This window comes from Balaenoptera musculus, chromosome 10, assembly GCF_009873245.2.
Source record: "Balaenoptera musculus isolate JJ_BM4_2016_0621 chromosome 10, mBalMus1.pri.v3, whole genome shotgun sequence".
Classification (NCBI taxonomy): Eukaryota; Metazoa; Chordata; class Mammalia; order Artiodactyla; family Balaenopteridae; genus Balaenoptera; species Balaenoptera musculus.
The window spans coordinates 55,738,288-55,765,996 of record NC_045794.1 but is presented as its reverse complement, the minus strand read 5'-3'; the positions used below and the strand labels follow the sequence as shown (position 1 = coordinate 55,765,996).

General features: G+C 36.2%; 1 protein-coding gene across 6 annotated transcripts; it reads right to left on the bottom strand.

The window, feature by feature from the left end:
- Positions 1-1,956: 1,956 nt before the first annotated feature.
- On the bottom strand, positions 1,957-27,709 carry MDM2 (MDM2 proto-oncogene). Of its 6 annotated transcripts, none has more exons than XM_036865257.1 (12): positions 27,309-27,697; positions 26,738-26,806; positions 26,521-26,605; positions 23,730-23,804; positions 21,474-21,607; positions 19,362-19,411; positions 16,081-16,148; positions 15,857-15,953; positions 11,852-12,012; positions 7,989-8,144; positions 6,871-6,948; positions 1,957-5,191 (listed from the first exon to the last, which is right to left on the bottom strand). In XM_036865257.1, the coding sequence occupies exons 3-12, from the start codon at positions 26,599-26,601 to the stop codon at positions 4,616-4,618; spliced, it is 1,476 nt and encodes a 491-aa protein (XP_036721152.1). In that variant the 5' UTR covers positions 26,602-26,605; positions 26,738-26,806; positions 27,309-27,697; the 3' UTR covers positions 1,957-4,615. The 6 variants fall into 6 exon arrangements, with proteins under 6 accessions (XP_036721152.1, XP_036721150.1, XP_036721153.1 ...); XM_036865255.1 differs by having other exon boundaries at positions 26,738-26,979; positions 27,309-27,681; XM_036865254.1 differs by having other exon boundaries at positions 3,820-5,191; positions 26,738-26,837; positions 27,309-27,680.

Genomic DNA, 27,709 nt, shown 5'->3' with positions numbered 1-27,709 from the left:
CCCACACACTTATGGTCAATTAATCTGTGACAAAGGAGGCAAGAATATACAATGGGAAAAAGACAGCCTCTTCAATAAGTGGTGTTGAGAAATCGAGACAACTATATGCAAAAGAAACTGGACTAGGCTCTCACACTATTCACAAAAATAAATTCAAAATAGATTAAGGACTTAAATGTAAGACCTGAAACCATAAAACTTCTAGAAGAAAACAGGTAGTTTGCTGTTTGACATTGGTCTTAGTGATTTTTTTTTTTTTTTTTTTGGATATGTGTCCTCAGGCAAGGGAAACAAAAGCAAAAAATAAACAAGTGGGACTACATCAAACTAAAAAGCTTTTGCACAACTAAAGAAACTATCAACAAAATGAAAAGACAACCTACTGAATGGGAGAAGATACTTGCAAATGATATATTTGACACAGGATTAAAACCTAAAATATACTGGTATAAAGAAGTCATACAACTAAGCATCAAAAAAACAATCCTATTAAAAAATGGGCAGAAGACCTTAACAGATATTTCTCCAGAGAAGACATACAGATGGCCAACAGGTACATGAAAAGACGCTCAACATCCTTAATCATCAGGGAAATACAAATCAAAATCACAATGAGATATGCCTCACACCTGTCAGAATGGCTATTATCAAGACAACAAATAAGTGTTGGTGAGGAATCCTAGTACACTGTTGATGGGCATGTAAATTGCTGCAGCCATTACAGAACACAGTATGGAGTTTCCTCAAAAAACTAAAAACAGAGCTACCATATGCTCCAGCAATCCCACTCCAGGGCATATATCTAGAAAAAACCAAAGGCACTAATTCAAAAATTTACATGCAGCAGGACTTCGCTGGTGGTCCAGTGGTTAAGACTCCGCACTTCCAACACAGGGGTCACAGGTTCAATCCCTGGTCAGAGAACTAAAATCCCACATGCCTCGTGGTGCAGCCAAAAAAAAAAAAAACGTACATGCACCCCAACGTTCACGGCGGCACTGTTTACAACGGGAAATATATGGAAGCAACCCAAGTGTCCATTAGCAAACAATGGGTAAAGAAGGTGTAGTATACACACACACACGGAATATTAGCCATAAAAAATAAAATCCTGCCATTTGAAACAACATGTATGGACCTAGAGAGTATTATGCTAAGTGAGAAGTCAGACAAAGAAAAACACTGTATGCTTTTACTTATAAGTAGAATCTATAAAACAAACACAACAAAACAGAAAGAGTTATAGATACAGAGAACAAACAGGTGGTTGCCAGAGAGAAGGGAGGTGAAAGGAGGAAAGAAGTAAGTGAGGGATATTAAGAGGTACAAACCTTCAGTTGCAAAGTATTTAAATGAGTCATGGTGTAAAATTTACAGTGTGGATTATAGGCAATAACTATGTAATACCTTTGCATAGCAACATATCATAATGAGACTTACTGTGGTAATCATTTGAAAATGTATAGCAATACCAAACCACTCTTGTGTAACATGAACTAACATATTGATAGTACTGCAGGTCTTTATACTTACAAAAAAACCAAATAAATAGAAGAGATCAGATTTTTGGTTACCAGAGGCGGGGAGTGGGGGGAGAGGGAAATGGATAAAGGCAATAAAACGGTACAAACTTCCAGTTATAAGTACTAAAGATATAATGTACAACATGATATATATAATTAACAGGTGGTATGTTATATATGAAAGTTAAGAGAATAAACCCTGAGTTGTCATCACAACAAAAATTTTGTCTTTAGTGTTGTATCTATGATAATGGATGTTCACTAAACTAATTGTAATAATCATTTCATGAATGTAAACAAGTCAAATTATGCTGTACACCTTAAAACTTATACAGTACTGTATGTCAATTACCTCAATAATACTGGAAGAAAAAACTCATTATTATGGGAAAATTGCCTATAAGATCCAATAATCACATTTTTTAAACAATTCTTAAACATTTAATCTTTTATTTGTAAATCAATAAAACGTATGCTACACCTAAAAATTTAGACAATCAAGACTGCATTAGTAATGCATATATATGGTGAATGAAACTCTATTTGCACCAATTTGAATGTTTTGTAAACAGCAGAATCACTGAATAATATACAGTTGCCCCTCAGTATCCATGGTGAATTGGTTCCAAGATGCCCCCCCCCCACACCCCGGGACACCAAAATCTTCGATGCTCAAGTCCCTTAGATAAAATGGTATGGTATTTGCATATAACCTATGCACATCCTCCCATATACTTTAAATCTCTAGATTTAAATACCTGACACAATGCAAATGCTATGTAGCTGCCAGTGCACAGCAAATTCAAGTGTTCTTTCTGAAACTTTCTGGAATCTTTTTCCTGAATATTTCCAAACCAATGGTTGGTTAAATCCATGGATGCTGAATCCACAGGTATGGAGGGCTGACTGTACAATGTTTATAATCTCATCTTTATTTCTCTGTCCTCAGAGAGGATCAATTCTACTTAGTTCTAGTTGAAGTATTATAAATCCCAAATTAATAAAGCTTTACTGTATTTGAGGACCACTCTTTGGCTAAGGTGCTGATCCTTCAGCCATTACTTACATATCCATACATGGGTAAGTCATATGTGTGTGTGGTTTTTGTTTTTAAAGTTTAATACAATGTTCTGTAACTGGCACACAAACTTGCTGTGCAAAATTATCCCTCAGTTCTATTCTAAACTCACAGCTCAGTTAATTTTATTGTCCTCACCTGAGTATGTACGACTGACATATATGGGAGAAATACACTGGGACCTTAAATCAAAGTTGTTATTTTCCACTATTTCGTTGAAGATTTAATATAAATCAAGATGTTAATCTATACAGTTTGAGAGTTATTTCAGAATTTTATGTTCTGATCCTGTCATTCTTATAGGATGTCATTCTTATAATTTTTGGACAATTTAGAGAGAAGTTAGGACAATTTCAGCTAGTATAAAAACAAACAGTCCTTCTGTTTATTATATCCCTTACCATATCAAAGAGACTGGAGAATGAGAAATATGTAAGTGCTACTTACATAGCACCAAAACGATCTACCTATTTCTTTTATCTAGAAAGAATACAGTAAGTCCCCTGCAACAAACGAGTTCAGTTCCGAGAGCCCGTTCCTAAGTCCAATCTGTTCGTAAGTCCAACAAAATTAGCCCAGGTACCTAACACAACTAACACAATCGGCTATATAGTACTGTACTGTAATAGGTTTATAATCTTTTCACACAAATAACACATAAAAAACAAACACAAAAAATAAAGAAAACATTTTTAATCTTACAGTACAGTACCTTGTAAAGTACAGTAGTACAGTACAACAGCTGGCATACAGGGGCTAGCATCAAGTGAACAGGCAAGAAGAGTTACTGACTGGAGGAGGGAGAGGAGGTGGGAGATGACAGAGCTGAAGGATTGTCAGCAACAGGAGATGAGGGCAAGCTGCAATTTCACTCACACCAGACGCTGATGGCACAGGTTCTGGTTCCTTGCTGGATTCAACTCTACCTACCCTCTGGAAAAAACGATCCCATGATGTCTGGGTAGTAGCTCTTTTTTTCTCCTCATAGGTAACACGGGAGCACTGGACTGCATTCTGAATGGCTGCTGCAACCTTCGTGTACCATTCTACGTTCGGGTCCTGTGCCTCAAAAACTAACAGTGCCTCCTCAAATAAAGAAAAAACCCTTGCCATTTTCTGCGTCGTGAATCTCTTTGGTTCTTCTGTTACTTCTTCCTCTTGTCACTCCACTCTCTCAATTATTTTCACTTTTGTTTCCATCAGCAGTACCAGCTACATCACTGCTGCTTTTATGCTTGCTTCCGGACATCCTGGGCTTGAAATAAAGATACTATACTACTGTACTCTATAAAGTACACAAAAGCACAACCATTTGTAGAGGATGCACGCACGTGACAATGTACTCCACTCACGTGACCTTTCGTGACTGGACATGCCAGCTCACGTTCACATCTTTGAAAGTTGGCAATTTGAAGGTTTGTATGTAGGGGACTTATATTTTAAGAGGCTCTGAAAGACTAGAGAAACTAAGGATTGGAAAGTTTAAGAGTATGTAAAATTTAAATATTAAATCTTTCACACGAACTTTTCCTCCTTACATGAAAGGTACTGAATAAGTTACATTTAAATGTCCTACTTATATATTTTTTAAAAGGTAAGATACTTCTCATTTAAGAGAAAGTGGAAATTATTTAAAATAATGAGCGGTAGGAATTTCCCTGATGGTACAGTGGTTAAGACTCTGCACTACCACTGCAGGCGGCGCGGGTTTGATCCCTGGTTGGGGAACTAAGATCCACGTGTGGAGCAGTGCAGCCCAAAAAAAAAAAAGGGGTAGAGGGGCAAAGGATGAACTCTATATCCAATCCAAATTACATTAAAACCCAAATATAAAATATCAACAGAAGGGGCATTTTCCTAAAAGGAAGTAACTATTCACTATTGGGAGAAATCTACATGTAGTAAGATACTTTCTTGCTTTGATACAGCTAAAAAAATAAAAATAAATTTCATGTCTAAATTTTGGGGTTTATATAGTTAGAAATATATAATTCTACTTTTATAGGTAGTTCAACTAGGGGAAATAAGTTAGCACAATCATTTGAATTGGTTGTCTGCATACGGGGCAGGGCTTATTCCTTTTTTTTAGCTTCTTTGCACATGTAAAGCATGCCATAAGATGTCCTGTTTTGCCATGGACGATGCAACCATTTTTAGGTCGACCTTGGCAAATCACACAAGGTTCAATGGCATTAAGAGGAAAACTAGATTCCACACTTTCTTCTTTGTCTTGTGTTTCTTCCCTCTCAAACTCTTTGACATCTTCTTGGCTACTATAAATGATACTATTAGAAGTTGATGGCTGAGAATAGTCCTCACTTTCTTGGGATAGGGAGGCTTGTGTGATCTTATCATCATTTTCCTCAACACATGATTCTTTGGAATCATTCACTGTAGATTTCTTACAGTCAGGGACATCAAAGCCCTCTTCTACTTGTGCTGAGTTTTCTAGTTTGGCTTTCTCAGACATTTTCCCTTTATCTTTCCCTTTATCTTCAGGAAGCCAATTTTCACGAAGGGCCCAACATCTGTTGCAATGAGGTGGAAGGGGAGGATTCATTTCACTGCATGAAGTACACTTCCAATAGTCCTTCAAGGAAACAAGACAGTTAGCTTCTGTAACCCTTCAATAACCAGTCACAGCAACACTAGCAACTTGTTCAATATGTCTAAGGTAAAATGTATCATACAGCTCAATTTTCAGCATTCCATGTCTTATATAAAGCACTCAACAGTCTTTCCTCAAGCATGAGCTTGTAAATACATTTTTTTCCCAGCCAAACTATGCTAAGAATTCTAAAATGAAAAACGTATTCACCATGACCTTAACCATGTACCTGTAAAGTTATCTGTTCAAGGACAGCGTTGGTTCATTTCGCTGAAGCAAGTGCTATGGGATCTTCTCTGTAATGAGGCCTGTACCCACTCCACTGCCTTAAAGGCTCAAACCTGATACTGTGCCCAGTCCACCAAATCAATCTAGACAAAACTATCAACCAGTCTGCCATTGACTAAGACTCTCTTAGAAGTGCTCTAAAACCAGGGCTCAACTGGGTGTTCCCTAACTTCACCCACAAAGGAAATGCTAAAACATTCTTTTCAGCAATCACGGCCAGCTAAACTGCCATCCTTGTCACTATCCAAAATGTATGCCCCTTACTTGCCTATCCTTTTCTGTGTTCTCGTCTCTGTAACTGCTCATTGCTTCATCCTTATTCCAACTTATTTCCCAAACCTTTCCACCCACTATGCAATCTGGATAACAAACTCCCCCACATTCCAAGCCTCTTTACTGAACATATCCTTATCTCCCTGCCTTACGAGAAGCATGGTTTTTGCCTGAGGACACTGTACATGTAAAACTTGCCATAAGAGGTCCTTCCAAACTTGCCATGAATAATGTAACCATTTTTAAGTTGCCTGACAAATGACATAAGATATTAGCAATAAGGGTGGAAACTATTCATTCTCCCACAATGGTTCTCTCAAGTTGTAAAAGCAGGTTATCTACTAAATGATAAAACCAAAGACAAAGGTCTTGTAATACGGGAAGAAAGTGCTTCAAGAGTCCGGTAAATTACAAGATCTATGTCTAAAACATTTCACTCAGCCTGACATCAAATGACTCAACTAGTTACTTGAATTATTTTCTAATATAGCAAAATATTTTCCTAAGATTTTACAATTTCTCCTCCTTTTTAGTATTTGGATAATTAATAATTGTTTCTATCTCAGAAAGAGAAAAATGAGATTTCCTATCCAAATATAACAAAAGGCAGTATTAAGAACAAAAATTAAAGCAATGATATTTAGTTAAAAAAACACACATCCAATACCTGAGGAACCCTGTGAAGCATGCAATGTAAATGTTTAAGTCCAGATTTCTTTAATAGAAAATCCCACCACATTTTCTAATACAAATCAATATGATATTCATATTTGATAAGATTGGCAAAATGTTGGTAACTGTTAGACCTGAGTGATAAGTACAATGGAGATACATTATACTATTCTCTATGCTGTACATACCCAAAATTTTCCATAATGAAGTTCTTCAAAAGTTCAAATTCCAACACAAAAAAACTAAAAAGTATAGCAACAGATCCCAACCCAATAAAAGAACAAAAGTATTTTAAATCATTAAAACTTAAAAAAAAAATGTTAACTTTATAAAAACTACCTCATGTCAAGTAGTAGACTAGACATATTTTTCTAATCTTGACTTCAATGTTATTGTTTGATTCCTTGAAAAAGTAAATGTATACTTACAGCTAAGGAAATTTCAGGATCTTCTTCAAATGAATCTGTATCACTCTCCCCCGCCTGATACACAGTAACTCGATATACCTAAGAAAAAGAAAAAGAAAAACAAACAAAAAAAAAACATTAGCATCAATTCATCACCTTTTTTCTTCAACCAGTAAGGCTTCTTAGTGATAAGTCCTAAACAAACAACATGTACTCAGTCATCCCTCCGTATCTGTGGGCAGACTGGTTCCAGGACCCCCAAGGATACCTAAATCTGCAGATGCCCAAGTCCCTTATGTAAGATGGCATAGTATTTGCATACAATCTATGCACATCCTCCCCTACACTTCAAATCATCTCTAGATTACTTATAATACCTAATATAAGTGCCATGTGAAAAGCTGTAAATACAACGTAAATGCTATGTAAATAGTTGATGGCCCACAGCAAATTCAAGTTTTGCATTTTGGAACTTTCTGGAATTTTTTTTTTTTACTCCAGTATTTCCAATCTGCACTTGGTTGAATCCGCCAATGTGGAACTCGCAAATACCGAGGTCCAATTATGTTATATATGCGAAATCTGAGACAAAGGTCCCATGGAATGAGTGAATATAAAGGGGGAGAAATGGAGGACAGTTAAATCCTCACCCACTATGGTAAAAAGTCAACATACAGGGATGTTTAAAATGAATAAAGTAAAATATTCAGTACAAGCATTTTTGTTTTATAAATATGGAAGTATTAAATTACAGTGAAATAGCTAGAAATGTTGAAGCCGGTCACTTCCAGGAAACAGATCTGGTGATAGTATGTGACTTTTAACTGCATGTGTGCTTTACTTTTTTATAAATTAAAAATGAAAAAGGAGAATTGAATTAAATATTTTTAAAAACGAGTAGACTATTGTAAGAATGCTCATTAAGGCCTACTGAATTCTTGACATTAATTTTTAAAAATATAAATAAGACAACAAGGAATTACAAAGCCTCAAGTCCTCAAATCAATATTCTAGTTTGAATAAATCAAGAGTCAAAGATTGTGATGCGAAATCTGAATACATTATTATTTCAATCTCATCAGTCAACGAATATGGAAAGTATTTAAGAACTTTAAAATATAATCAGAAAAAAAAACTACCTCATCATCTTCATCTGAGAGTTCTTGTCCTTCTTCACTAAGGCTATAATCTTCTGAATCAAGAGACTCAACTTCAAATTCTACACTGAATTGATCTGAAACTGAATCCTGATCCAACCAATCACCTGAATGTTCACTTACACCAGCATCAAGATCCTAAAATCGAGGGGGAAAAAAAGTGACTTAATGTACATTACCTGTTGGCCTGTAACAGCTTAACTCTTCCCTGTGCACCTAATTCCCCCTCAGTTCCATCCTGCACACTGACACTAGGTTAAGCTTTTGGGTTATGATTAGATAAATATTTTCTCTGTTCAAAACCCCATTATATAAAAGAAAAGGCCAAATTCCCTTGGCATTCAAGGTACATACAGGAAGTCTATATTAACATTTTCATATTATATCCAACTAGACACCCCCCTACCCCCACTAAACAAGAACATTAACCAGATCTAAATTGTTTCCTAAACCAAACTTCAACTTCCACACCTTCCCTCTCTAGCTGGAATAACTTCACAGTTTTCAAATTCTGCTCATCCTTTTTTGCCAAAGCCTTTGTCAATACTATAACTAAAAGAGCACTCCCCACCTTTAATTATCTGTACTACTTATATTATTGAGTATTATATATTTCCACACACAAATTTCACAAAACATAATTTTGCACACATTTCTTATCTGAATTATACATACTGTAAGAGTTAAGACCATGTCTCAATCATCTTTGTATCTTCCAACTGGTAGAATGCTAGTAGCTACAACACATACAATAATTATGATTTATGTTTAATGAACTTTGAGAATAATTTCTTTGGAAGAGCTTTCAGATATAATTTTTTAAATCTATTTTTAAAATTCTGTATTTGCTCATGTGATTCATTTTAAAACGATTAATAGTATAAGAACCTAAGAGAACCTTCAGTCCCATAATATTTGCCATCAGTGGCTAAGGGTAGGAACATACACAAAGAAGAAGGCTAGAACCAGAAAAAGTACTTTGGTCTAGTAGTCAGGATACATACATTCTTATTCTAGATTTGCCACAAAGTAACTTTCAACCTAGACATATTTAACTTGTAAAGGCCATAGCTATTTCATCTATGACACATGAGTTTGGATTAAATGATCTCTAATATTCCCATCATTTATAAAAACAAAAACAAGGTATTTATTTTACAACCACTGAGGTCAAAAGACTGTTTTAAACTGTGATGATAGGAAAGTAGTAGTAAAAGCAACATTCATTGAACTGCAGTTCTAATTCCTAAAAAAAAGGCTCTATTAACAATCACATTAAATTCACAAGTCAAGCTAGAATACAATAACAGCTCTAATAACCTAAGAAACTGGACACTTCAATTAACTAGGCTTTAGTGTACTATGTTTAGAATAAGGGGGTAAAAATCACGATAAACATTAAGTCTCAGAAAGCATCTTCTATGGCAGGAGTCAGCAAACTGTGCCTCACCACCCATCTATTTTTATAAATAAAGTTTTCCTGAACATACCCGTGCCCGTTGTCTATTAGACTTGTTGTCTATGGCCGTTTTTGCCTCACAGCCGTAGAGCTGAGTAGCTGAAACAGATACCATATGGCCTGCAAAGCCCCTAATAGTTATTATCCATCCCTTTACAGAAAAAGTTTGCCCACTCCTATTCTAGGGTTCTATGAAGAAAGCAAAATTAAAAGTAGTTTTCAGGACTTCCCTGGTGGTGCAGTGGTTAAGAATCCGCCTGCTAATGCAGGGGACACAGGTTCGAGCCCTGGTCCGGGAAGATCCCACATGCTGCAGAGTAACTACGCCTGTGCGCCACAACTACTGAGCCTGCGCTCCAGAGCCCGTGAACCACAACTACTGAAGCCCGCGCACCTAGAGCCTGTGCTCCACAACAAGAGAAGCCATGGCAATGAGAAGCCCGCGCATAGCCCCAGCTCGCCGCAACTAGAGAAAGGCCTCGCATAGCAGTGAAGACCCAACGCAGACAAAAATAAACAAATTTAAAAAAAAGGTTTTCAAAAGTTTTAGCTAATGTTCAAAAAAGAAAAACCTAAAAACTTTTAAATACTGTATATTTAAAAAGTATCAGACAGGCCTGATCTGGAAAGATCTTAAAATCCCTGTTTTTCTGAATTCCAACTGTGACAATTACTAGTTATGTGATCTTAAACAAGTTATTTGAAACACCCAAGTCTTAGTTTTCCCATCTATAAATGGAGTTTGAGGCTGCTGAGGTAATAAAATATGTTAATTGCCTGGTATAGAGCCTAGGATATAGCCTTAGTTCTCCCAATGTATTAAACCCAAAAGAAAGAAAAGATGGGAGGCAAATGCACTTTCCTGTAACTCCCTTCACAAATTGGTGAATGACAAGACCAAATAATGTGACATAAGCTAAAATGAAGGAAAAAAATTAGCCTTACCAAAAGCTTTCACAACTAGGGACTTTGCCTGAAAAACAATAGATCTTTAATAGAGAGGATTTTTAGAAGAGAGCGTAGAATAGGACTAACAAAAAGAAATACCCTCTATACTGCTTCGATAACAAGGCAGTGTCCCAGGTAGAAAGAACAAGGACTTTTAATACCATTTAGTTAGAATTCTGAAACAACTTTAACAAAGACTATAAGTTTAAATGGTGCATAGTCGTTGTATTAAAACCATTCGTAAGGAATAAAATTATCCAAACATGAAGTTGGTGACACATCAAGTTTTATTTAATTGGATTCAATTTTTAGATCACACATATTTGCTCTCAAGAACCTGTATATTTTTCATAGCATTTATTCACTGTTTTAATTATTTGTTTGATTGCTGATGACCTATCTCCCAATGAGGGCAGGGATCATAACTACCTTGACCACCACTGTATCTCCAGTGCCAAATGGAACCTGGCATAGAAAAGACACAAATATCTACTGAATGAAGAACTTGCTCTTGGAGGAGCTCACCATGCCATCTAGTGGCCTACATGAGTAACAGCTCTATTAAATACTAACTCTAGAAGGCGCCTCTGCATCCATAAAATCACTGCTTTGGAAGAAAAAAAATGTAAAGATAATAAAGAATACATAAAAAGAATATGGTTACTATCACAATTGGTTCAATCCTTTACATCTTCTAGAGAACTATAAAATAATCACTAATATCCAGAATAATCACCATGAGATGTTGCCATATCACAATAAAGATCCCAATTTTAATAACATTTTAAAGACAAATGTGTAATGACAAGAAAGAAAACATTCCATTTGTCAAGCATTCTTGTTAGCAAAAACTTCTTTATAAAACTTCCTTCAGTGATATCTCTTAAGAATGTTAATGCTGGCTAATACTTTGGAATATTGTATCAATGATCAAAAAGTACTGATACTTTCCCATCATGCATGCAATAATATACCAATATTTCACAGTCTTATTAAAAAGACCTTCCCTGATGTCTAGACCTACGTATGGCAAATGTGGAGATCAGGCTATGTTCACTTACTTGCTGAGAGCTGTAATAAGATATTTTTACTCTAAATATGCGAGACAAAATTGCTTAGAATCTTAAGGTATCTTTGGTGCAGTGGCCCACAAAGGTTCTCCAATATGTAGGGTGACATTAATAACTAACATTGGTACTAATTTTACCAGCACACTCCAGTGCAACTCCATTATCTTCCACCCTTCTCCCCAAACCCGGGGTTGGGAGTGGGGAAGATCTATACAGTTTCATTTGAAAGAAAATTTTACCAAGTGTATAGCAGCAATCAAGCAGCAATCACATATCATACATATGCATTCTATCTGGATGCTTATTAGGACTGCCAGAACTAGACTTTAAAAATAAGAGTCCTGTTTTATTTAAAATGAGAGGATTACCGGATTTGACGGAGTCCCTGTCGATTCACTGCTACTGCTTCTTTCACAACATATCTCCCTTATTACACACAGAGCAAGGCTTTCATCAAAGGAAAGGGAAATATTATCAGATTTGTGGCGCTTTCTTTGTCGTTCACCAGGTAATTCATCTGAATTTTCTTCTGAATATGTAAAGAAAAACAAGTTAATTAAATTGCTATACTGTAATGTATTTAGAAATTGAGCTGTCTTAAGTTACCTATCTGTACTAAAATTGTTTCAATGAAATTAAACAGAGAAAAATAGTGAATTACTGTTTCAAAAGTCAACACTCTTATTGGATCTGTCCAACTTAGAGTTATAGCAGAACACTACATTTTTAAAAGCTTTTTAAGCTTGTTTCAGAACTTTATCAACTCACAATTAATTTAATCCATCTAGACCTTTTATTAACCAGTCTACGATTTTTCTGTCAAAATCAAAATTTAGGATATAAGATTTCACTTTTTTTCCTGGAAAGAACCAAAACTGTTTAACTTACTTAGAAGGTATTCCTAATGTTTCAATTTCCTTAGTATCCAGTATTTTCAACAGGAATCAAAACCAGTTAAAACTGGTCCATTTTATTTTATTTATTTAGTTTTTGGCTGCGCGGCATGAGGGATCTTAGTTCTCCAACCAGGGATCGAACCTGCACCCCCTGCGGAAGCACGGAGTCTTAACCAGTGGACGGCCAGGAAGTCCCTGGTCCATTTTATTTTAAATAAGAAATTATCTCTGACTTAAAGTGAGAATGTTACCAAATCTGTCAGGAACATAAATGAGGGTCCTACCTTACACCAGACATAAAAATAAATTCCAAGTGGATTAAAAACCAAACACAAGGAACAAAACCATCCAACTACTTATATAAGAGAATATACCAGGGTGGGAAAATATGATGTGACACTACAAAGCCCTCAAGAAAAAGACTATCAAGATTAAGTTAGTTACTTAAGGCTTACATGGCAAAATAAAATACTATAAAAAAAAAGTTAAAAGGCAAATGTCAGACTAAAAAAAATCTGCAACATATAATAGAAAATGGTTAATATCCACTTTATACAAAGTCCTCCTACCAACCAAGTAAAAGACAAACTTAATTTTAAAAAAAGTCAAAGATATGAAAGGGCAATGCATAAAACACAAATGACTAATAAACACATGAAAAAATGGCTTACCTCCTAGTGATCAAGGAAATGCAAATTGAAATGAGATACCATGTTACTTACACCCATGAGAATGACAAAACTTAAAATGAGAGACAGTCTCTATACACTACTGGTAAAAATGCAAAACAGTGTAACATTTTATGGGCAGTTTCTCTATCCTAGACAAATATCTGCATAATCATTTAAGGATTTATGAGCAAGGGTGCTCACTGCAGCCTTACATGTTAAGTATCTAATAGGGTTATGAGATTAAATATAATCCATATGCCTGAAACAGGTACAGCTCACACCTTTGCTCACTCCATTTCCCTCTCTTGACCTTCCTAGTCAGAAGTTATCTCTTCTTCCTCTGAATTCCCAAAACACGCTTATATCCTCGACTTTAATTTTGTATTTATCTCTACAAGATCACAAGTTCTTGATATAAGTTATTAATGTTTGTATTCCCTATAAGAAAAGGTGATCTTGGTTGAAAGATGTGGGCTAGAAGGCCAAAACCATGCTGTTGATCTATATTTTTTAACTCTATTAATAACATTTGGGGCTTTTTTCTGATTATTAAAGTACTATATTACTCATAGTAGAAATCTCTAAAAAATAGAAAAAAATTTAAATGTAAATCATCTATAATATTACCATTGAGATAACTACTATTAACATTTTAGCATAATAATTTTCCAGCTGTCATTTAAAAAATTTATTTCCGTCTAAAAAACATATTTATATCACACTATATGTACAATTTGGGGTGGTTCTCTTTTTTTTTCCTTTGGCCATGCCACATGGCTTGCAAGATCTTAGTTCCCCACCCGGGGATCAAAACCAGGCCCCTGCAGTGAAAGCACTGAGTCCTAACCACTGGACTGCCAGGGAGTTCCCAGGGGTTGTTTTTTCTTAAACATTCTTTTACATTATTTTTAATGGCTGCAGAATATGGTATCCATAATATAGGTTCATCATAACTGAACCATTCAGTCCACAAATCTGAGCACCTTCTTTCTGTCTGGCACGGTGCCAGGCAGTGGGTATACAAAAATGAAGTCAGCCATCATCCCTACCACCAGAGGAAGTTTACGTTCAAACATCAAGGCAACCAAAATACGATCATTTACAAGCTATAATGAGTGCTATGAAGGAAACAAGCAGGGTGCTAAGGGAAAGAATAACAAGAGGGGATCCACTTTTCCGGGTGGTTAGGGACAGCCTCTCTGAGAAAGTAATAATTAAGCAAAAATAGAAAAATGAGGAGCTGGTCTTACAAGACTGAGGTAGAAGAACTTCTGGCAGAAAAAAACTGTGCAAACAGCCTTAAAGCAGGAAAGAATGCTGACTTGTTTGAGGAACCAATCAGTGCAGTTAAAACACAGTGAAGGTGGGGAAAAAGGCCAAAAACCAGATTAAAGGTAGATCAGGGCCTTGTAAGCCAACATGAAAGTGTGGGTTTTATTTGAAGGTCAATGGTAAATAAACAAAGTGGGGAAGTGACACAACCCAATTTACCTTTTATGATCCCTTTTGGTACTGCGATGAAGGACAGAAAGAGCAAGTAACTAGAAACAGAAAATCAGAAGCTGCTGCAGTGGTCTCAGTAAGAGATGACAATGGCCTGGACTAGAGTGATGACATTCTCTAGCATCATATATGTTTTCAACTATGAATAATGCTAAAATTAATATCTCTACATATAATCTTTGCATTTCTGATTATATCCTTAGGATAGATTCCTAGAAGTGGACTGCTGTGATAATGGTAAGAACGCCAAGCCTTTTTATAATTCATGAAGGTTAACCAATTTACACCAATTGATACACCAACAGTGCATCAGTGCCAACACAGTTAGCAAGGATAAGTTAAAAAAAAAAAAAAAATCATCTTTCCTAATGTGAAAGACCAGAAAAGACACCTTTTTTGCATTTTTTGTTACCTATAAACCTAAATCACTAAAATCCACTCCTCCTCATATTTATCAGTCATTTCTATTTACTATGAAAAAACTTTTTTTTGCAAGTTGGATTTTTAATATTTTTCTTATTGACTTTTGGAAACTTATAATAAGGATATTAACACTGTCAAATTTAAAGTGAATCTATTTCAATATGTTGTAATTTTTTTCATTTATCTTTTAAACTCACCTATCTTTTAAACTCATTTAGTATTCATTTTGGCATAAGGCACAGATATAACTTGATTTTTTTCCCCCCAAATAACCATTTGTTCTACTCCCATGTATTTACTCTGCACTTGCTGCCCTTCGCCCTCATGTACAAAACTCTACCCTGGGTTTATCTATTCTACTTCACTGATTTGCCAAACTCTTTTTTTTCACCTGAATCATACAGTTTTAGTTATCATGACTTTCATCAGGCAACCGCCTCCTCCTCTACTCTTTTCTCTGTTAAAAATGCTCTCAGCTATTTTCTTTACCTCGTCCTCATTTCTAAGATGCTATTTCTGTTTTTAAACTCATTGGTGTGTTTTATTTATTAGAAACAACAAATACTTTAACTGCTAAGGTGACTAAGAATGATGACTAAAATAGAGTTTATATCCTTGTCCTCTGTTATCGTGCATAGCAAAGAGCTGGCTAACTATAAAATCCAGCAGGACACAGTAAACTGTGCCTGCTGTAGTCAACCAGAAAAATGTTGCTAAGGAAGCAATTTGTAAACCAAATAAATCATATAAAAATAAGAAACTCAAATTCATTCATCTAAACCAAAAAAGCACAATTTCATGAAGCCTAAATGCACTAATTTCAGTAAAGAATGAACACTGAAAAGCTGTTTGAAAGTGCCAGTTAAATATTCATATATACCTGTCTCACTAACTGCTCTCCTTCTAGATGAGGTAGATGGTCTAGAAACCAAATCTGAAGATGAAGGTTTCTCTTCCTGTAGCTCTTGCACAAGGTCCTAAGCATTCAAGGGAGAAAAAACAAAAATAAACCCACAAACTTATAACACCAAGAAGCTAAAAATTCATTGTTTTAAACACTCCCAATTTTCAAGAAACATCAAAGTAGAATGAGTTCAAGATTACCTTTTGAACACTCCCACCTTCAAGGTGACACCTGTTTTCACTCACAGATGTGCCTGAATCTGATGGTTCTGACAGAAAATAAAAACAAAGAATCACAAACTAGGAAAGCAAGGGTTATTCAATAGAGGTTATCCAGAACAAACTCCTCATACAATTTAACCTTTTAACCAACACTGAACGTGTAGTCTCCCAAGTGCCATCCTTTGCTGAATACTAGAGATGTAAATAGATAATTCAATTATAAAGTACAATAAAATAAGCACACTAAAAGAAGTATTATAAGATAAATTAATGGAGAAGACGAAGCAATGGTTATTTGGTAGAGATGCGGCAAGGTCTGAGTAACAAGCAATCAGGAGAGGTTTCATAGTAGAATATGTGGAAGTACGACTGGGAAAGGCTATTCCAGACTGAGGAAACACTGTGAAAAAAGCATTCAGAAGTGAACTACCAGTGTTTGTTGCAGGAACTACAGGTACTTCATTACTATGGGAATGTAAGCAGGATCATAAAGGATCCTGCCTGTCTTGCTAAACAGCACAAAGATATCAACAAGCAATACTCCTGCCACCAATCCCAAATCACTGCAACCTTCCCAGCTAATACTTCACATTCCTCCCTAAGGCACTGCTCCAGCCACGCACCATTAAAAAGGTTTAATCTAAGAGATAAAATTGATTTGCTAGTTCACAGCAAGTACTTTACACCCATCGAGAGATAAGGAACCCCTAAATGGTCACTATAAGCAGAAGAGTGACAACTCCCTCTGCCAAAATAGGAGAAAAAAGAGAACAGAGGCAGGGAAACCAGTATTAGCAACTGCAATAACACAAATGAAAAGCATTAAAGTCTAAAGTAAGACAAGGAAAAAAGATCAATTCCAGAGAAATTAAAAAGGTAAAAACTGACAAAAACCTGGTGTCTGACATACAAGGCAAGGGAGAAAGGAGTCAAGAATTCCAAGATTCTACCTTGGGTGGATAAATGGGTAGTATCATTCAAACTTCAGATGATGAACAGATTTGGATGGGAAGATAACAAACTGAAAAGTGGATAAAACTTTCAGGTAGGTAGGTTTAGTCTGTATGTGGATGTACAGACTTGGAGCTCAAGTCAAAATTTCAGATGTGGGATATATACCATCACCTAAGATCATAATCAAATACCCTTTACTACTCCCTTGGAAACATTTTCGTCTTAACACTGAAGCCCGCTCTGAGTATTAACATTTTGAAATTATATGCATTATCGTAAGAGTTTATTTATTTTTTATATTATGGGCAAGGTATTATACTGATTTAAGTTGTCCATATAAGTAGGTTATATTTTGTTTTAGTATAAGAGATGTTACAAAACAGATGAAATAAAAAGGAAGCACTAGGTGTGACAAGTTTGAGAACAATGATATAGGAGTTCTGAAGTTAATTATATTAAACTAAAACCTGAAACAAACTCAGAATGGAAATAACATAAGTACTCTACAGGTTACCATCTCATTAATATAATTTTCCTAGCAATCAACCAAGATTTAAATGAATGAATGAATATATCAGGGACAATAATACTTCAGAAAACTGAAAATACTACAACAGATACTGCAGTTGTTTATTTGCCTTCATTTGATTTCCTTTGATTTGATTGCCTTTTTTTGATTTTTTTTTTTTGTAAAGGGCTTTGTAAAACAAAATGTCAAGTCACCAGCCTACTAATTACTTCTATTCTGGGATAAGACGGTGATGCCCTTTTCTGGGTCTTAAATCCTAACTTTGGAAGAATAAGTATTCAATTCAACAAATTTACTAAACATCGTATTAATAAACACTGTACTGTGTAATGCAGACTGCAAACCTGAATAGGACACACTTGTATAAGTAAGTGTAACAAAGTAATATAACAATAAAATCTAGATACGAAATAATGGGAGCACTAAGGAGTGGTCAGTTCGTTCTGTAAAGTAAACAAGCTTCTGAGAACAGTTCTTAATTATAGATCAAGAATGGACTTCGGGCTTCCCTGGTGGCGCAGTGGTTAAGAACCCACCTGCCAATGCAGGGGACATGGGTTCAAGGCCTGGTCCGGGAAGATCCCACATGCTGCAGAGCAACTGAGCCCGTGTGCCATAACTGCTGAGCCTGCGCTCTGGAGTCCGCAAGCCACAACTACCGAAGCCCGCGCACCTAGAGCCCATGCTCCACCACAAGAGAAGCCACCGCAATGAGAAGGCCATGCACTGCAACGAAGAGTGGCCCCTGCTCACCGCAACTAGAGAAAGCCCGCGCACAGCAACAAAGACCCAATGCAACCAAAAATTAAAAAAAGAATGGCCTTTAAGAAGCCTGTGGTGCAACTACTGAAGCCTGCATGTCTAGAGCCCATGCTCCGCAACAAGAGAAGCCACCACAATGAGAAGCCCGCACACCGCAACAAAGAGTAGCCCCTGCTCACTGCAACTAGAGAAAGCCCGCGCGCAGCATCAAAGACCCAATGCAACCAAAAATAAATAAATAAAGTAAAAAAAAAAAAAAAGCCTGTAGTGCCAGCTCCTACCAGCACTCCCAAGCAAACTGTGTACATCTCTTCCCAACTGCATGTTGTGGGCTGAAATGGTCAAGGTGAGGGTATTTATATATGGAAACCAGTAACCGCAAATCAAGGCTCTCCCCCTGGAGAGTGGATTGTTAAACATTTACCAGCATATCACTGTGTATGTTTAGGTGTATCATTATGGAATAAGAACCTAGCACTTTCATCAGATTATCAACAGGATATGTTACCCAAAAATAACCAGTTAAGAACTACAAGTCTAAAGGAAGGGAAGTAAAATGGCACTTACCTGAACAAACTGGTAAACAAAGTTTTGTCTATTATAAAAAACACACAAGACAAGGACCCTTCCATTCAAATGGCCCTACCTAGGTATCTGTATTACTTCCCAAAGCCTTTGAAAACGTTTCAAGGTTTGCTCCTATCTCTACTATGCAGAAGATTTTGAAATTATCTACCTTTCAAAACAAATTCTAACCTGATATCCCAAGGCTTAAATTTATGTAATAGGATATTTAAATATCCACTGCAAATAAATGTGCATAAGAAACTTAGTATTCTGTTGTTTTAGCTCATGTGTATTTCTTCCTGTTAAATTTATCATACCCTTACTATAATTAAATATACAATGAGAGCAACTTTTAAAGAAAATCACAATTATAAGATGTCTGCACATCCACAGAATGTCTTTAATATATCTTTACAGTACATGCTTATGGAATTCAAAATGAACTTACCCTGCTGATTGACTACCACCAAGTTTCTATAAATCATTGTATATATTTTCCTTGTAGAGAGAAAAAAAAAGAGATGTACATTTTAAAAATGTATTAAACTAGACTTAACAAGACTTTTTTTTTTTTTTTTTTTTTTTTTTTTTAACAAGACTTTTAAATGCATATTAGTATAAACTATCGTGCTACAACCCAAAGTTTAAATCACTACATTCAAGTACTGATAAGCTTCTAGACACTAAAAACCACCATAATAATTATTTGCTCAGTGATTAAACACAGCCACTTTTAATAATCACTAAGGTCTCCCTAGTGCAAAGATTTCACATCTCCATTTCCTGAAACATGCCTTGTTGAGACTTTAGCAAAAGTCCCCAGAGAACTGGTGTGAACACACGAGGCAGGTTAACATACTTATTTTCAAACAGAAAAGAAATTATCTAGCTCCGGGCATAGACGAAGACTGCTTAAAAAAGTAGCAGGTTATGCAAAACCCATTATATAGGAACTTCATTATAGTTTTGACTTTTATCAACCTTAGACCAATCATCTAATGGATTTTCTTCCTTGATCTGAAAAGTTATTAAAAGATAGAGCAGTATACAGTCATTTAATACAGACTGAGTACCAGTCACTGTTCTAGAAATAGGGGAAAACAAAGAATGAAATAAAAACGAATCTCTGCCCTCCCGGAGCATAAGGAAACAATTCATTTATGCCAATACTCAATGAAGTCATGGTACATTTTTCTTTTTTATCAACTAATGACTTTAGAGAACATTTATTGGTCACAAGATATCATTTCTAACTCTCAAGGTTAAGGAGAAAGTGCCAATCCCAACTAATTTTTTTCATTCTTGGGACTGACGACACAGCTCCTTAAACCCACAAAAAAAATCGATATTCCTACTCATATCTTTTTCCCAAGTCAGTAGTTTCCCCAGTGTTGAACCTCTCAACACATTAGAATTCAAGTCAAAGATAATTTTAAATTTGTGCTTTCAGTATCAGAAATTACAGCTCCAAACATTATCAAGATTCAATACTCAGATGGTGCAAAATTATCAATATAGTTATTTCTTAAACTTATAAAATTAGAGCTTATATCCCAAGGCCAAGTATAAAATAACATAAATATTAAACAGATATCTGTCAATGGAAAGAAGCTTGTATATTAATTTAAAAGCAGGATGAAATTAAATATAGTATGTTCACAATGGGGTTAAAACACATCTGTGCATAATATATTGTAAAAACAATAAGTAAAAATACCTTTCAATGGCAAATTACACTCTTTTTTTCCCCTATCATTAGCTTTGTCTTTTAATATTCAATAATGAATATATACATATAATAATAAAGTTATTTTAAAGTTATAAATATCCCACTTAATTATCTTTTTAGCTGTAATATTATTGAGCATTAAACACTAGTAGAATCTAGGTAAATGTTTCAGGTGAAAAGTATTCTCATTAATTAAGATACACTGTAAAGAGACTAACAAAATGAAAAAAGGAATTCCACATGTAAAGTAAGAATGACTGAAAAAAAATGTCTTCAGTTCCTGGTAGAGTAATTCTAGAAATGTTATCTGGGTTAAATTCAGTTGATTAAGTGCCATAATGGCATATGACAAAGAAAATGATCTCCAAAGTAACTAGGGCTCAAATTTAAGCCATTACCACAGGGTATTATAAAAACTGTCTTTGGAAGTGACTGCAATAATAATATTTTTTTAATATGCAGTTACTGTAGCTAATATTTAGATGCTTTCCATGTGCCAAACACTATGCTTTTTACACATTGCCTCTTTATAACCTCCACATAAGGTATTTATATTATTCCTACTTCATATTCAGGGGAAACTTAAGGCTTAAAGAGGGTAAGTCAATTTACCTAGTCTAACAGCTAGTAAATGACTAAGCTGGGTCTCAAACCCAGGCTTGTAAGATTCCAGAACTCAGGTTCTCAAGTAATATGCTATTTTACTAAGAAATTAAATTTCAGCATCTTTTATATATATTATAACAATTTTCTCTGACAAAAGAGAGTAAGGATGGAGGTGAACTGAAATGTTTGCCCAGCTGGCATTTTACAATAGACTAAAGAACTTACCTGTGCTCTTTCACAGAGAAGCTTGGCACTCCAAACAAATCCCCTAGAAGATCATTTGAACAATACACAATATGCTGTTGTTTCTCATCATATAATCGTTTAGTCATAATATACTGGCCAAGATAAAATATAACCTGAAATAGAAATATGATTTCTGAGCATTAAAGAAAATTAAATGTTAGTTTCAAATACATTCAATAACATCTCATTTATCTGAAGAGGGTTAAACAACCAGCAACCACATCAATAACCATCTAAATAACAACCATTCTGTACTCCTAAAAAAAAAAAAAAAACTGATTTTATATATTTTTCTTTTAATTTGATCAAAGTAGAGACACTGCTTCTGATTTACTTAAACTTTAAAATGTGTCTTTTTTTTTTTTTTTTTTTTTGGGCAGACTTTAACTTTGCCCAAATATCTAGGTACTACTTATTAGGAAGAAAGGAAAAGGCAGCAAAATGCAAAACCACTGATCACAATGAAAAGTTGCAGAATCAAAAACATCAACTAAAATATAGTAGTGACCTGGAGTCATTTAGTCAATAGTCCTGCACACCATATACCTCGACAACCTCTGAGGTCATCACAGATGAGAAGACAATGACCAATTACGTCTACACAACAGTTTGGGAGAATTCAGTGAATGAAATAAACCCTTAAAGATATCATTATAATCTACACAATAAATAATCAAAATAATGACCCTGAATCATGCACATACAGTTAAATTATATTTTGTGTGCTCCATTAAAACAAAGTAGGCAATACATTTTTAAGACATCCACATACAAACCTATTAACAACCACCTAAACACATATGGTGTTTTACAGTTTACAATGTACTTTTACAAGTACTGTCTCATTCTTCTGATTTTTCATAGAATTGTTATCACCATATGAGAAATAAGAAACTGACTCGGTCTTCTGACTTCTAGCCCAGTGTGCTTTCTACTACCCCATACTAGCTTTCATTACTCTCCCACATACCACAGAACAAAGATTCTACAACTGAACACTGTGTCAAACAATATATACATCCCTGTTACACGATTTAATATAAGCATTCTAAGTCTTTATGATGACCTTGATCAATTTTCTCCTTATTTCTACCTACTATTAGTCATACTTTTTTGTTTCCTTAACTGGTTATATAATGATAATGTAAGGTTAAACCCAAGTTAACATCCCAAAAACATCATTTACCTTGACACTTCCCTGCAAGCACCGTCTACAGACTTAAATGGCTAAGCAGGCTTCAGACTTAAAGGAATATTCCTATGTGACTATGGATGGAAGAGATGGTAGACAGTGGAAAGGAAGAAGGAGGAGAACCTAGACTCTTTCTACCAAACATCCCATAAGGAAACTTCTGAATGTGGTTAAAAAGGAAAAGGGTCTGGAATCTTTTCCTGCCCACTATCCTGATGTAAGGTCCTTCAGTGTTTTAAGTAATCTGAGCCCCATAAACTAAGTGTGAGAGATGGGGAAGAGGCACATTTCATTCACATCGAAATTTTCCCCAAGATGGCCCATCTCTCAATGAACAGCATGCTTCTGTGCACAAATTTAAAGCTAGAGCACAATACATTGAAATGTATCCATTAAATAGAACATATGTTCACGAATCAGCTCACCTCTATCCCAGAAAGATCAGTACACTGTACTCATGTATCTCTAGTGCAGAAGTTCTTAACCTGGGATCCATGGATGCCCAATAAGTCCTTGGATAGAATTCAGGGGGTCCATTAATTTGGATGGGAAAAAAAATGTTTGTCTGTATTTTCACTAACTTTTAACTGAAATTTAGCTTGCCCTTCAATTATGAATATAGGCAACAAATCACAAAGTATTAACAATAACTGTGATTTTGTCACCAATAAAATCACAAGCGTTTTTCATATCATACATACTATGCTTGATGTAAACGTCTCAAAATATCAGTTATGCTCCTCACTACTTCCAAATTACATTTATTAGATCTGCTGCTAAATCTTAAGACTTTACCAGTGCATCAAGTGGGTTCACAGCACAAAATGGCTAAGAACCCCTAAACAGCTTCCCTTTGTCTGAGTTCCTGGCTGACAAATGAAATTCGAGTATAAACTGAATTTTCAGCTTCAAATTATAGTCCAAATGACCACAATACTTAATATTCCTGCTTACTGAAAATCCCTCTATATGGCCAATTTCTCCCCGTGGCTATATGTAACTAGTAAGACATTAAGTTATCTTTTTAACTTAGTTCAGCTTACCTCTTTCATAGTATAGGTGTCCTTCTGTGCACCAACAGACTTCAACAACTTCAAAAGCAATGGCTTTGGTCTAACCTATAAAGGACAAAGAGTTGCTATTATACTTCCAAATTATTCCAGAACTAGAAGCCTGCAGGAAACTCATCCATAAAGAATTTCAATAAAGGTAGCAAACACAATGTTATCTCACAAGGTTAGAGACCTCAAAAACTAAGTCATAATGTTTTCACTAAATGTAATAGACTATGTAAACTGAATACCACAGACTGTGTTTGGGAAGAAAATGCTGGGATCTAATTATTATGCAAATAATCACAGAATCCTCAAGTATCATCAGTTGCCATCAAAAACAGTACCCATGCCAGGGCAGTGAAAATTATTCTTTTCCCTCCAGCTATTTCTATCATCTGCTTATTACCTTACAAACTCAATGGTAAATGGAATACCCCAATGAGCTTACTATAAGCTAAATTACAAAATACGAGAGAAAACAGTAAATCTTTACGGTGGGTGCTTTTACCAATCTTTTCTTTCTACAGATTAGGTTCCTGAAGGCTGGGGAACTTTAACCCAAGCTGACACGGATAATTAAGAACAGGTGTGGAGACTGCGACTCACATCCCTCAACTGCAAGCCAGCATTTTCTTCCTACTATAATATCATGCTGCCTTTTAGTTGGTCTACATTCTAAATATCTACTTGACAAACATTTATTGAGCTTCTGCCATGCACCAGACAGCACTGGATACTGCACACACACACAAATGACAAATAAGACATATGACCTGTATTGAAGGAGCCAGCCAACTAGATCAGGGTTCAATTTTTTTCTTTAAAGAGCCAGACAGTAAACAGTTTATAGCTTTTCTCGCCAGATAGTATGACTCAGAAGCGTAAATTATATGTAAACCAATGGGTGTGGCTCCATTTCAGCAAAACTTTATTCACAAAAGTAGGCAGCAGGCCAAATTTGGCACATAGGCCGTAGTTTGCCTGCCTCTGACCTAGAGGCTTTGCAAGTTGTACTAAGAAAGTAACTGGCAAGGGGGCAGGGATGTAATGTGTTCATGCTCTTTCTCCCTATCTGTTGCTGTATCAAAATCTTCAAAACTCAAGTATCTTTACAACTACACAGCCACCCCTATACAGACTGGTGCCTCCGCACTCCCTTCAATATACTCCCGTCTTGTCTAACTTTGAAATCTGACAGCAACCCAGTTTGGGATCTAACCCTCAAAACTAGATTTAAGAAAACTGCCTATTTCCAGTTAATCAACAGAATATTATTTAATAACTGAAAGTTATAAAATATACAATAAATGTATTGAATCATTAATTGTTCTGATCATATGTTTTTTCCTATGGGCTTACATATGCGCTTTACTCTCAGGCTATTTAAAGAATGAATTATCCCAGAAAACAGAAAAAGTTACTTTTTTCCCTCCTAAAATTTTATATATATTAACTTCAAATTACATAAAACAACTCAAAGTAAAAGTCTCCAATGGAAAGCCATCAGCTTTTTATTGACTAAAAAGACATCCATTAATAAGAAAACTACTATGAAAGACAATACCATTATTAATCTTACATTTAAGAACAGAAAGATAAATTCTAGATGAGAAAAATCTAGATGTAAAAATAAAAAATACTAGAAGAAAATACAGCAGTATATCTGTATAATCTTGGGATGGGAGAGTTCTTCCAAAACATGATATGAAATTCAAAAGCCAGCAAAAGTCAAACTTTACTTTATAAAAATGTTCTCAATGAGAAAAAGAACAAATAAGCAAAGTTAATTTTTAACATTTGTAAATGATAAAAATTAAATACACTTGAAACACAGAGAACTATTACAAATTGTTAAGAAAAATACAATAAGCCTAAAAGAAAAGTGTATAGATAAGACCAAGCAAACCTCAAAAGAAACAAATGACTTAACCAATGATGTGATGCCCAACTTCACCAAAGATTAGGGAAATACACATTTAAACAATAATATAATACCTTTTGCCAAAAAAGGGCAAAATAATAGTGATAATATTCAGTTTTGACAGAGAGGAAAACTATTACACATAACACTTGTGTTAGGATACATATGCAAAGCAGCACCATCTGTAATACTCAAAAACTAAAGGCAATTTTAGAAAACCTATCAGTAAAGGCGTAAATTTCTTAAATGGTACACTAATGCTGTGCATTACCATGCAGCTGTTAAAAAAGAATTCTGTAGGTTTTATTGATTGACATAGATGCTATTTGCTTAACATCTCTAGTATAATCCTATTTTAGTAAAACAAACTGAACCGCGACAGATTAAAACTCACATGTGCATATATATATGTGGGTATGCACACAGATAAAGATCTAAAAAGGAGAAATGGTCAAAAGACTGGAATTTTCAGTTTTTAGTTTATACTTTTCTGTAATGCCTAACATCTTTACAACAAGCATGAATTATTTCTGTGACTTCTACAAAAGTTAAATACTGACAGGTCAAAACAGAAAAAAAAAAAAAAAAAAACCAGTCATATAATAAACATAACTTCAGCATCCATACTTAAGAAGATAACGAAACTGACTTTTAATTCAGTGTGGTAAAAAACTAAGAAAATAAATATTGATTCTTACAGTTAACTTTTGCTCCACAGTTATGCCTGAGTGGCAGGAATTTAAGCTATGTACTACAACTTCACTAAGAGCCATGCTATAACTGGGGTCTATGAAATCTAGTTGATCACCTCATAAAATAAATTTTTGTTAAAGTTACACCGGAGACAAAAATACCAACCAGGGTCTCTTGTTCCGAAGCTGGAATCTGTGAGGTGCTTACAGCACCATCAGTAGACACAGACATGTTGGTATTGCACATTTGCCTACGAGTACGAAAAGAAAACACACGATAAAAACTTGAAATACTGAAACACCTGTATAAAAAACAAAAACAAAAAAGGCAAATCATATAGAAATGAGATAAATAATGCTTTTATTAGCAAGTGGGTCCTCACCTGGATCAGCAGAAAATGCTACAGCTCGGTGACCACAGGCTCTCTCTCTCAAACAGCCAGTGAATACAGCTGGGGAAAGGCATGGTTTAAATAGCCCCAGCTGGAGACAAGTCAGGGCTTAGCTCCTTCTACTGCCGACGCGGAACGTGTCCGAACTTGACCAGCCCCACAGGAAAAGCTGAGTCAACCTGCCCCCAGTACCAGTCCAATCTCGCCCAGACGTAGCGCCCGGTAGATACAAGCTACCGAACAGGCACCTGTCATTATTTTGACGACACCCCCCCCGCCCCCTGCAGCGCCCCCCGCGCACTTGACCTTTACCCCCGTGCCCGCGGAACCCCCTCCCAAACCCCCGCCCGCTGGGAGCGCGGCCCCAAAAACCCGCCCTCCTCCCGAGCGACGACAACCTCGCCTCCTTCCAACAAAACCTCCACAGACCCATGTGCCCGGCGCCCCCCACCACGAAATGCACAAAGGCTGCGCGCGGGGCACAGGCGGGGGACGACAGCGACCGGGGAGACCCAAGTCACAAAGCAAACCCAGAACTGCCCACGCGCTTCCAGGCCGATACCTGCTGCTCACTAATTGGGGTTTGCCGCGCCTGGAGTCGGAGTCGGCGGGGTGGGTGAGGGACCTGTCCCTCGAGGCTCCCTAGTTCCCGTCACGGGGCGCGCGGAAGCCCGACGCCCTGGGCCTCGGCGACCATTCCACTCGCCGGGCCCAGGCCGCCGGGGCGCTCGAACGCACTAGGTCCGGAGGAGAAGGAGGTTCCTAGCGGCGAAAGCGGCAGGACCTCGGTCAGAGGGGTAAGAGCTACCCCTCAGGCTAGGCGTCTTGCTCCATTTTCCTTCCAGTCACACCGGGCCGCATAGGCCCCCAAAGATGCCGAGCTGGCCGAGGTGCGCCGGATGCGCGCCCCCTGCCGTCCGAGCGCAGCTCGCCGGAAGCCGCGGCCCATCCGGGCTTTTGCGC